The sequence below is a fragment of the Fundulus heteroclitus genome, chromosome 3 (genome assembly GCF_011125445.2).
Source record: "Fundulus heteroclitus isolate FHET01 chromosome 3, MU-UCD_Fhet_4.1, whole genome shotgun sequence".
Taxonomy (NCBI): Eukaryota; Metazoa; Chordata; class Actinopteri; order Cyprinodontiformes; family Fundulidae; genus Fundulus; species Fundulus heteroclitus.
The window spans coordinates 2,102,473-2,115,494 of record NC_046363.1 but is presented as its reverse complement, the minus strand read 5'-3'; the positions used below and the strand labels follow the sequence as shown (position 1 = coordinate 2,115,494).

General features: G+C 41.2%; 1 protein-coding gene across 2 annotated transcripts in view; it reads left to right on the top strand.

The window, feature by feature from the left end:
• ascc3 (activating signal cointegrator 1 complex subunit 3) overlaps window positions 1-13,022 on the top strand; it is a gene marked incomplete at its 5' end in the record, with an annotated part of 88,798 nt that overhangs the window by 50,473 nt on the left and 25,303 nt on the right. For both annotated transcript variants that reach the window (XM_036128700.1, XM_036128695.1), the window contains 6 exon segments: window positions 784-904; window positions 1,039-1,181; window positions 5,519-5,656; window positions 5,953-6,073; window positions 7,175-7,307; window positions 7,990-8,115. In XM_036128700.1, the coding sequence (XP_035984593.1) occupies window positions 784-904; window positions 1,039-1,181; window positions 5,519-5,656; window positions 5,953-6,073; window positions 7,175-7,307; window positions 7,990-8,115 (782 nt within the window).

Sequence of the window (13,022 nt, the reverse complement as noted above, 5' to 3'; positions counted from 1 at the left end):
ACTTCTGCAGTATATCTTCAAAAGCCATCTTCCTGAAGATGACTGTCCTGTGAAATGGTGCTCTGAACCAATATTTGTGTCCAGACAGTTTTCCTGTTTTATGTTTTGTGTCACACACGTTTCAGATAATCAAATGTTTATATCTGACTAAAATAACCTGAATGAACTCAAAAAGCAGCTTTCAAAAAATGATTTAATTTCCTAAGAGAAAACAAATATCCATGCTGACATGGGCCTCTGTGAAACCTCTGTTCTGAGGTTGGTCTCAGAGCAACTCGTTTTGGTGCCATCTCAGCTGATTGGTCAATGTCATGTCAGTCACAAATTTACCAATCCAGTCAGAAACCAGATGAGTTTGACTGTTAGGGTTACGCTCTTAAGTTGACACTTAATGATGGAGGACGGCGCTCCATCATTAAAAAACATAATTTTCCAAAAATATCTTATTGGAGGATAATTTTGTTTGTCCATCTTGACCTGCACTACTCTTCCAGGACAGCTCAGTAGTGACCCTGGCAGCCAAACCCATCTGTTTTCTGATTGGATTGTCAAATTTGTGATAGACAAGACATTGACCATCAGCTAAGAGAAGAAAAATCCAGTCAAAATTCATACTTGTAAGTTGAAATTCACAGCAGAAACTCTTTGCCTTTGGACTGAGGAAGCATGGTAACACAAGGAATCTGCATTTTAGAGCTGTAGCAACTTCAAATCAATCATTATTTTTAATCCAATCTGTTTTTGTCCGTCTACCCTCTATTCCTTCCCGGTGCTGTCTAACAGGTGGGATTGTTTAACTTCCGTCCGTCCGTGCGTCCTGTCCCACTGGAGGTTCACATCCATGGTTTCCCAGGACAACACTACTGTCCCCGCATGGCCAGCATGAACAAGCCCACCTTCCAAGGTCCAGCTGCACATTCACTTTCATGACTTAATGTAGTCATAAGCAGTGGGACAGATCAGGTTCTCAAGAGTTTTTAACCAACAACATTACCTCTCAATACTGAGCCAATATATTTCTGAACTTTTTCTTTCTAGCCATTCGCAGTCATTCTCCCGCCAAGCCAGTGCTCATTTTTGTGTCATCAAGAAGACAAACCCGTCTAACTGCCCTGGACCTCATTGCCTATCTGGCCACAGAGGATAACCCCAAGCAGTGGCTGCACCAAGACGAGAGAGAGGTAGGTCCTATTTCCCACCCACAGTGCCCAGGCTTTTTCAGGGTTAAGAAGGTGCTGTGAGGTTCTGTAACGCTGCTTTATTTGATATAACTCATTTTGGGACATTGTTGGGAACCTGTGAAAAACGAGAGAATAGCAGAAAAAATATCTTATGATAAAAATGGAAATTAAAGAACAAATCATTTAAAAACTATATAGTCCACCTTTTGTTGCCTTTCAATCAGGGTTGGGTGATACGACAACCTGAGGTTGTTCAGGATTATTCTGACACAACAGAGATCCTGGAATCACCTTTGGTAGGGTCTTCAACGCTGGTCCTCAGGGCCCACTGTCCTCCATGTTTCCCTGCCGCCACACACCTGACCTAAATAAATGAAGGATCAACAGGTCTCTGCAGCCCTTGATGGCTGCTGAGGAGCTCATGCAATCATGTGATTCAGATGTGCTGGACAGAGACAACTAAAACATGCAGGACATTGGGCCCTGAGGACCAGGGCTGGAGACCCCTGGCCTATCTACAATCTATGTAGATAGGCCAGATACATAGATTGTGTCCCCTGGACACAATCTATGTATTCCAGTTCTATGCTCTCGTGCCATTTTTCTTCCTTTTACTTCAACTTTTTCTTGAAAATGTTCATGTAGCTGATAAGGCCATTTTTCTGGTTTTAATGATTACAACAATAACAGTATAATTTAAATACAATTAGTTGATGAAAAAGGACCAGGACAACTTTCAGAAAAGTTTAGGTTTTTTGATCAACCTTCAAACACACCAGTGTCTCAAACATTTCTATTCTAAACCACCAAAGTACACTAACTGCTAAATGTACCTCCGGGGCTACGTGAGAAAACTGAATGAATCTACTCTAAGATTGAATCTTAGAGCCTTTCTAAGGGCTTACCCTGATCCTGGCCCTAACCTAAAACTATTTAGTCCTTAACCCACCCTAGCCCAGGGAAAAAAGGTCCTCCCTTTACATCAAAGTCCTCACTTTACTAGTAAAATATGCAGAAAGTGTTTTCGCTCAGCTGCAAATACAAGAATCTCAGCTTTTACAATGTTTAATCATAACAATGGAAAATAGCAGCATCAACTTTCATTGTTAACCAACAATAAGACAAGGATGTCAAACAGCCAACAGTACAACAAGCAAGTGTGGAGCACAACATTATTACACTGTTTAATATTTATGAATATTCTTTGAAAATGTGTATTTTTTGCTGCCTTTATGAAATAGAATTATAACTTTACCTAGTTTTCAATGACCAACATCACATTGAATCTATGCATAAAAACATAATAACTGCACCCAGTGTTTTTATTAGGCTTACCTCAGTTCTTTTAGTATTCAGGGAGAGAAAGCTAGCCTGCTTAGGGCTTCCACATGTGCGCTGAAGTCAGGTTGAATGTCTGGTGGAGATGCAACGGACTTCATCACTGATCATCACTGAGAGAGGATCTATATCTGGAGATGTTCAAATTCATCACTCACAGTGTTTGTTCAGAAATGTAGGTAGATCTATAGAGAACCAACATCTTCCGGGCATGCCTCCTCGAGTGGGGGAAGATTTCTTCTTTTAGTGAGGAATAAAACTCTGACAGGGATATTGTTTTAAAATGCTCAGCCAGTAGATTATCAGACTGTATTAGTTTAGATTAGTTGAAGCTGCACATCACTGGGTATATTATCCACACTATAGGTAGAAAGAAAAGAAATCATGTACATGTCACTTTCCACTGTTAAATCTTCCCGAAAAGTCGCCATGCGGTGCCACTAACATAGTTGGATGGATACTTGTGGAGGTGATCAGCTGATTGTGTGACTCCCTGCAGTGTTGAAATGTGAGTGAGAATGTTTTCCTTTAATGGACCTGAAAGATACTTCACCTTTCCCCTGTAAGCAGTCACCAAGCTGGATATTTAGTGTGCAAAGAGGCCCTTTCCTTGCAGCATAGTGTTGAATTCATTCATTGCTCCAAACACATCAACAACAAAGGCTGGATCTGCCATCAGGTGTGCATATGGGAGCTCTGGGATGACCTTGACTTTTCACAAAACTCTTGTACCTCTGCCCTCAGGTCCCATATTCTTTAAAGCAAAGCAGCTTGCCCAGGCTGAGCCGTCTCACAGTGCTCTGGTAGCCTATGTCAAAAAGTTCACCATCATATATATATATATATATATATATATATATATATATATATATATATATATATATTATTCTTGCATGATTTCTATTGGACTTTATAAGTTGCTACTTTGTGTTGATCTATGGAAAAAATTGATACTTCTGCAAGGCACTGTAGAGCACAGAAATGGGATTAGTCAAAGGCTGCTCCCATATACTGTCTCTTTAAAAAAAATAGTAACAACAATAATCATCATCATCTTTTTGCCATTACAACATACAATCTAATGAAATGGGTTCTCTGAATTTAACCACCCTCTTAGTAGCAGTGGGGTAGCCATTGTGCAGCGCCCGGGGAGCTTTCTGGGGCTTGTCTTTGCTGTTTTTATTTTTTATGATTGTTAAATGTCTTTCATATACTAGGGACCAGGTCTGTGAATTAGCAATTGGCTACACAACCTATGAACATGGAATTGGTTATTGTAACAATGCTTTTTGTTCTGTCTCTATCAAATAAACATAAAAATAAGTCTTGCTCAGGAACCCAGAGTGGCTGTCTGTGGGACTCAAACCGAGAACTTGCTGCCTCCAAGAGGCAAGAACCCTGTTCTAACCATTAAGCCACCACTCCCTCATTAGCTTTCGAGCAAACTACTGTTATTTGTCATCATGTCATAAATAGTGGAAAGTAAGATGTCCATTTAATCTGTCTTCTAGAATCCTCCTGGCATGATGTGTGGGTTTTTTTTAAGCCCTTAGATGATAAGGCCGAGCGATAAATATATCTGGCTTTCTTGTCAGCTGTCTATATTATACCAAAGCAGAGTTATTAGCTAACCAATAGGCTAGCTAATCTATATAGGCTAGCTAATGCCATCAGTTTCAGTATTTAATTCGTCCCATTCTTTGGCTGTGCAGATTTCTTGCTTCAGAGGCAGCATTAATGTAAGCTCGCTCCCTGTATGACAGTGTGTGTTCTGCTGATAGACTGCACTGCCTGCTGCTTCCTGGTGCTGGCCTGTGGAGCAGCTCTGCTCCCTGTTGTTTGACTAACAGGCTCCTGATGATAGCTACTCATTCTCTCTGGGGGTCACACTCAGCCCTGAGCCCCTCACTGAGCTGACAGCTTGTTCTTCTCTCTTGAGGGCCAAAGGTCCTGGTTCCAGTCTGTTTCCTGTCTCTGTTACCTTCTATGCATATTTGTTATACTGATCATTTAAAAAAGGGCTTTTTTAATATTACAAAACACTTTTTAATCAATAGATCTCCTGTTAATCTGAGGAACCAAACTGAACACTTGCTATGTACAATAATTTTTTTCTTTTACATTTATTAGATTCTTTGTGATTAAAACTCAAAAAAACATTCTACTCTTAATTTTGAACCAGAAGCTACGTTAGCCCAGATTAAACTTGTCTAGCAGTGCCCTGCCCTAAATCTGGAAAGACCAGAACCTTCGACTATCATATCTGAAAGTGAATAACCGGCTAAAAAGCTGCAGCTCATGACATCTGCTAAATATCTGACCACAGATTTCAGGAAAATCCATCAGTTCCAAGAACCAGGAATCATTTGATCTGTGTTGGGATAATTAGAACAAAGATGACCATCATGCTTAGAGCTAGCATTATTTACAGAAAGATATTGCTACATCTATAAATCTCTGCATAGCATAATTATCTGAAAACAATGAAAGTCATTTCTGGCTTTACTTCTTCTAGAAAAACAGATAAAGCCACATCATCAACATGAAACTAGGGACCAGTCTTAACGTACTTAAAGTAATCCTCTTCAGGGGACCAGTTATAGATCTGAGAAACAAAGCAGCTGGTGGACAAAAGGAAGAGCAGCTTCATCAGGCCAGGATTCTGTGGTTTACTCATCTGCAGGCCAGTGGTCGCTCTTTGAAGGATGTTGTTCATGTTTGCATGTGAACAACCAGTCTTGATTGTGACTGTTTAACTTGTTGATCAACTGTGTGAAGGTTCTGCTTATAAGGCAGAGTTTACCTGAAATTCCTCAAACTGAAGACGTCTCTTGGAAAATAGATGAAACATTTCAATCATTTCAACATGTCCAGAGGACCCATCAATTTCTTTGTTTTTTTTCTACCTGGATTGATTGAAATGCATCAGGATATACTCATCTTGATGTTGTCATGGTCTGGCGTGTCTGACATGTTCCTTTGCTCCGATTTGTCTGCAGATAGAGGACATCATTGCCACAGTGAGGGACTCCAACCTGAAGCTGACCCTTGCCTTTGGGATAGGCATGCACCACGCAGGTCTTCATGAGAGGGACAGAAAGACTGTGGAGGAGCTGTTTGTCAACTGTAAGATACAGGTATGATCCACCACTACAGCTGCATGATATGACTCCTGACATAAAGAATGGGTCTGCAGCCCATCAGTGCTTCCCTTGTTTTACCTTTAATTTGGGCACTGTAGCCTTTAGGGAGGACATTTCTGAGCACATGTTCAGTCTTTATGGCTTTTGTCTTGTGGTCACACGTCACATGAAGGTTTCCCACATGTGCTTCCTGAAGAAAGTTTTCCTGTACTTGATTATCTTCTACTGTCTGGTATTTTTGTTTGTTTTGTTATTTATATGTTTTATTCCTGTAAAAAACATTTTAACAGGTTCTGATTGCCACCAGTACTCTGGCATGGGGAGTAAACTTTCCTGCTCACCTGGTGGTTGTCAAGGGGACAGAGTACTATGATGGAAAATCCAGGCGCTATGTGGACTATCCCATAACAGGTACACAGGCTTGGCTGTTTCCATGTCCTTATCTGGTAAAGTCTCTCACTGTTTAACAGATATCCACCAAATGCACTTCATGGTCACTTTATGAGGTACACCTGTTCAGTAGTTTGTTCACTCATAGCAAATAGACCAATCACATGGCAGCAGCTCAATGCATTTAGCAACCAAGAGGTGACATGGGCAGGTCTTAAGTGTTTCAGAAACTGCTGATCGATTGGGACTTTCTCACAACCATCAGAGTTTACAGAGGATGGTTTATAAAAGATAAAGTATTCAGTGGCATTCAGCTGTGTAGACAAAGAGCATTTGATGTCAAAGATCAGAGGGGAATAGCCAGACTAGTTTCAGATGAACTAGCGGGATCTGTCACTTGGTAAACCCAAGGAATGCTTGAATGCCACGTCTGAACATGCAAAACATCAAACCTCGTGGCAGATTGGCCACCGCAGCATAAAACCCACACCAGGGGCCACTCCGGTCACACAGGAACAGGTAAATGAGGCTAGAATTCACACAGGTTCGTCAAACCTGACAACAGACAATGTCCATCCCCTCATGACCCCACCTCATTCCCTGATTACTGCTTCCAACAGGATAATACAACATGTCACAAGACTCATATAATCTCACTTGGTTTCTTCTACATAATGATGACTTCACTGAACTCCCGTGTCCTCCAAAGTCATCAGATCTCAATCCAACTGAACACCTTTTGGATGTGGTGGAACAGATCATGGATGTGCAGCTGAAAACTCAGAAGCAACTGTGTGATGCTGTCAATGCATGTTTCCTACAGCTTGCCACAAAAGTTTTAGGCAGTTCTAAGGGAAAAAGTTGTCCAACCTCTGACAAGGTGTATCTAATAAAATTGTTGGTGGGTGTAGATGTAAAAATTATTGAAATTATCCTGTAAACTTTAAAGTTTAAAACCTGTTCGGTTTCTGATCATATCCCACGTTGTAAAAAAAAAGTTTAATACATTGAGGAACAGATAAACTTACTTTAGTTGCTGTTCAAAGGTTTCTGTTTAATAGCCAGTCCAACGTGGGCTGGAACAGCAGTTCTGCTTTAACTGTGTTGTGCTTGTTCATGTAGATGTCCTGCAGATGATGGGCCGAGCTGGTCGTCCACAGTTTGATGACCAGGGCAAAGCAGTTATTCTGGTCCATGACATCAAGAAGGATTTCTACAAGAAGTTTCTCTATGAACCATTCCCTGTTGAGTCCAGGTAACAGACCCCTGTTAGCTGGATATATTTCTTCTATCATGCAACAAATGCCTGAATCTGTCCCTATATACAGCACTGTACACAGAACACCTTTAACTGTGTGTGTCTATTTGTGTAGCGCCTGTTTGCATCAATCTTGTGAATGCCTCCACCACATCAGTAATTGAGAAGTTTATTTTTTAAGGACTCTGTTCCAAAGATGACAACGACAACTTCTGTCTTGTCATAATTTAAAAGCAGTAAATTTAAAGTCATCCATGTTTTGATGTCATCGAGACATGCCTGTAGTCAAAGTAATTGATAGCCAGTGAGGTATCCTTTTTTCACATTTTCAGCCTTTGTTTTATACCAGACTAGACCCTGGAGTTCCTGTTACCTAAAAGCTCAATCTCATCTTATCAGTTTGGTATCGGTAGGATCTCCCGGTCTCCATAGCAACGATAATGGTTGCTATGGAGACTGGGCAACCCTAATGGCTTTCTTAAGGCCCCCACATATTTGCGAGGACATCCGTTCAGACAGGTACACAGATACCAGCCATTGTTGTTTATTTCTTGATTTCTTAATAAGTTAAATGCAGCTGGCTAAACATGAAGTTCATCTTCATGTTTAGAAGAGCAGCAGATTCACATTATTTCATCTAATTTACCACCATAACTCTGATTTGTTCGTTTGTCCTCAGCCTCCTCAGTGTGCTGTCAGAACATCTGAATGCTGAAATTGCAGCTGGAACCATCTCATCCAAGCAGGACGCCATGGATTACATTACCTGGACGTACTTCTTCAGACGGCTAGTGATGAACCCCAGGTTAGTGGAGGTGATCACACGGCTCACGCTTAGACCAGCAGTGGAAGAAGGTGCAAAACAAAAGCAAACACACGTAACCAACATGCTCACATTCCTGGCCTAGACCTGCAGACTGACCGAGTTAGAAGTGTGCCATTTTTTGCTGTCCAACATCTGTTCGTTAGACATACTACCGCAGAACATTCCAGCCTGGTGGTATTTGCACGGCTGTCGGCCCACATTAACAGTTGGCTGACTGATTTTGAAGCCTACTGGCCAGGAACCAGATCATCTTGATCACTGATCATCTTGGAGCTCTGATGGCTCATTATTCTAAACAATGTCAGGGATGGTTCGTTTTCTCTCCAGTCTGTTTTTTGCTGAAACTTTCTCGTAATGTTTGTGTTGATAAATGTTACGTGAAACCAGCATCCAGGTGTCAGCTGGTTCTGGAATATTCTCTGTTCCTCTAATGGCGCACCTGGGACAAATCCCCTAAAAGGTGCTGGACTGGCATCTGATCCTTCTCTGTGGACAACCTTTCATTAGATACAACTCTTAATGTATTTTTTTAAATCTTTTTTTTTTTTTCAGATTGTTGACATTGAAGACTCTTTATGACTTAGAATTATTTATTTATAAAGCGCTTTATAACATTCAAATAAGAAGACCAAAGCACCATAACAATTAAAGTCATAAACACTCAAAAACTAAAAAATTAGGTTGAAAAGGAATGTGCCAAGGCGCATTAAAAGGCCTTTCTGAACAAATGTGTCTACAATTTGTTTTTTATAAGTCTGTATTTGGTGATGGTAAGAAGATCCAAATGAAGCTGGTTCCAGAGCATGGGTGCCACCACCAAAAAAGCCCGGTTACCCAAGCATTTAAGCTTAGTCCTCGGATCATCCCATAGAAACTGGATGACCTCAAGGACTCGCCACACACACAGACAGTTAGTTCAGATGAAATAGGAAGTGTGAGGGATTTAAAAATGAACAGTAAATGTGTAAAACAGGTTCTAAAACACACATGAAGCCAACATAGAAAGAATATCAAAAAGGGTTGATGTGCAGATGTTGGGAGGAGTTGGTTAAAAGATGGGTGGCTGCATTCTGGGCACACTGAAAGTGATTTAGGCTCGACTGGGAGATACTGACATAGAGAGAGTTACTGTGATCAAGTCTGGAGCTGATAAAAGGATAATTGCCTTCTCCAGGTCAGGACGATTTACACTAAAGGCTTAACTTTGGCTAAATGAATGCAGCTGAAATAAGCTTGTCCAGACCACAGAGTCATTTTGGTTTTTAAATGTAAAACCTTTATTAAATATAACTTTAATAATACTATTATTAAATACGTCTGTCAGATCTTCTCAAAGACAGGTTTAGCCTTTGCCCCACAGAAAGGGAGCAAACGTCAAAGGATTTTGGCCATTGAGGGGTTACTATACAGTCCAGAAAGTTTGGAATTTTATTGAAGTACTTCTCAGGTGTGGATAAGTAAGAGAAAAGAAAACAGAGTATTTCTGGACTGAATTCCCTGTTTCATTGTCTAAAGGATGTTTGCATATATCTTTCCAACCAACCAAATATGAAAATTCCTTGGAATCCCTGACTTTATCTGGTTGTTTAACAATTTTAAGAAAAACCGCTGCAATCAAACAAGCCCATCTTTTCATGTACAGAGCAAATGAGATCAGTGTCTGCTGTATCTGTTGTTACTTTGGTCTCCTCATGTTTAAGGAGAGACCTGAGAGATAGAAGACAGATGTAATAGGGTGCAGCAGCAGCCAGATTGCTGTCTACATTGCCTTAAACCTGCTGCTGCTATAAGACAAGAAGAGTGTGGGTGTCAGGGTTTACAGCCAAGAGCTGACTCTCAGCCCCCGACTCAGTGAGGGACTTTCTCTATGGTTCCAGATTCGTTTTAAAGACAGAGAAAGACAGCCAGTATTTATATATAAAAATAAAATTACACTGAATAGTTAATGTTTTCCCTGTCGGGTCATTCCAGTGACATTCCACAGGTTGCCGTTCCAGCATCAGATCAGGATGATTCTAATCACTGTTAGGGTCTGAGCTGCAGGTTGGAGGTCAAACTGAGGTCTCTCACATGGTCTTCAGCTGCAGAGTAACAGCTCAGACACTCTTATCGAGGACAAAAAATCAGTTAGCTTGAGACTCAATTTAGTTTCCATGTGAGACACATATTTGACTGCAAGCCATTGAATCAAATGATGGAAAATCAACAACACCATTAAACATGAACTCATCCTGGATGAACATGGAGCATTTGTTCTTTGGATTTAGCCTCTGAATGGGGAACACCCCACTTTTTCTGTGCTGTTGTGTCTTCTTCCTCCTGAGGCAATAAATCACCATGCTTTCAGCTTTAATAGCCCCAACACAGAGAGCACACAGTGGAGTCCCCAGGGAATCATTACCCGCTGAAGCCCTGCTCCATCAGGAGCCTGGCGGTGCTGCTGCTAATGGCTATGACTTAATCAGACAGGCCCTGTGAAGTCTGTCTGCTAATAAACACGTTCAGTCCTCAGTGTACGCTGTTAATATGTGTGATAATAGGAAGAAAAGGAATACTTTTCATTAAACACACATTCAGCACAACTGTCACACCTCTCAGCTGCTGCTTCCAGCCTTTAAATATGGCTGTGATTAACTATTCCCCGCCCCAAAGGGAAGCATTTATTATTTTCCAGTCAGGAAGAATTCATTAGATCAGATTTGATGCAAGAAGTGGGCAGGTTTAATAAATAATTTTTTTTGATGCAAATTATGACAACAGCCAAAAAATCATCAAAGTTATAATCCAATCATCTGCAAAGTCAACTTTGACCTGTTAAAACCTTCATTATTCGTAGTATTTTTTTGTCTTTCCATTGTTGTGTGTGGTTAACAGAGTAAAGTACACCCTGCTAATCCTGCACCTGAGCTGTCCAGGTTCAGCACCAGCTTTTTAGGGTAAACTGCTTTTTGAGAACATGCATCCCTTCAGGGAAATTAGTTAGGACTTTGGACTACCTGAGAACCCTTCCTCCCAGAACCAGCTGAAGACAGAGGATGGGCTTGATGTGACTTTCAGCATTCAAAGACAGGAAGCCCAGAATTACTCATATCCCCGGTACATTTAGGTTTTCTTTCTACCAATATGTTGTTGTTTTAAAGCTGTATTAACGTAGAAGCAGTAGACATAGTCCTGACTTGAATCTGTGGAGGGAGCTAAAGGTTAGGGTGATGAGGAGACCATGTTCTTGGAGCTCATTACCAGAGATAAAGAGTCTAAGGCTACAGTTCACACTGCAGCCTGACGTGACCCAATTTAGATTTTTTTGCCCATATGCGACCTGTATCTGATCTTTTCATGACAGTCCGAACAACACAGATCGGATTTTTTCAAATGTGACCCGGGTCGCTTGGATATGTGGTCCTGAATCCGATGCGTATCTGATCTTTTCAAATGCAACCTGTGTCTGTACGGCTAGGTCGCATTTATCCGACCTGTACGTCACGATATTTATTGATACGGTAACAAGCACCTGTTGCAAGCCAATACAGCCCCACGGCAACGCGTTTACTTACTGCTATAGCCAGCTGAAGATGTGTGTCTTTACGTGGGAGCGCTAAAGAGAGCCCTTCACAGACGCACATAAAGGTCGCCTTTGTCATTCCAAAATTGTGAATGAAATCTGTATCAGTAAAGCCGCTCACATCGCTTTCCCACCATTCCTGGCTTCGACTCCGCACCACCACGTTTCTCTGTATGGACGTTACTGCCCCATATAACGCCATTGCCCAAAATTTGGCTCTTTCTTTACGATCTTCTTAAAAAGATTGCGTTGGTAATGTGCTGGCCCCGGCTGGAGAAGAACTTAAAGAACGCAAGATACACTGCAGCATTACGATCCATGTTTACTTCTGCAAACACTATAACATGCTTGCTATGTGTGACGTCATCACGTCCTCAACTGCGCATGTGAGACACTTAAAGGTATACAATGCAACCGGGGTTGTTTTTCCAGCGAGGCTCCCCCCAGAGGGCGAAAGTAAAAGTGCACTGTCATAAAGATGCTCAGCTGTTCTGGTTTCTCCGTCAAGCCAGGCGCGGTTGTTTTGAGCTTAGCAGACAGACGAACGCAACGAAAAGTGGAAAAAACGGCAGTACAAACAATGACTAACACAGGGAAAGTATGAACATCAAGCTTCCCGCAGCGCTATCAAGGCGAGGCGGCCGCTGCGGTAGCGTCTCGCCAACATTAAAAAAATAAATAAAAATAAATAAATAATAATAATAATAATAATAATAAAACTCGATATGCTTGCATGTTTATCTGACGTTAACACGCGGTTCTTTGTTGCTTTCGCGCGTGCATATAGTGAATGGCAGGGCAAAAACACATGGAGTTCTCGCCGTAAAGCAAGACCGACTCTCGCGGTCTTGCACGGTACTTCTGAGCCTGTGGGTGCGGGCCGAGGGCTCTTGCAATTGCAAGTACGGTATTTCCCCCACAGACCACCAGGGCGGCCGAGAAAACCTTTGTTCGACCTGAAATGACTCATTTAATCATCCAAAACGGTATGGAACACATTAATTAACTGAAAAATGTTGCATAGTATGCCTTTACGTTGTATGAATTCAGTTCACACAGGAGATCACATGCAAGTCGCATATATTTGGAAGTGTGAAAGGACACGCAAAAAAGTCAGATTTCACAAAAAAATCTGAATTGAGCATCAAGGCCTGCAGTGTGAACGTAGCCTAAAACAGCAGATGAAACATGTAGAACACTGGTCAGCAGCTATAAGCAGTTTGACATCAATTATTCAGAAAGGTAACATTCATTTTAAACCAGTCATTTTTTGATTGAATATTAATAAAGACATACATTGTATCTTTTTATATACGTTGTATTG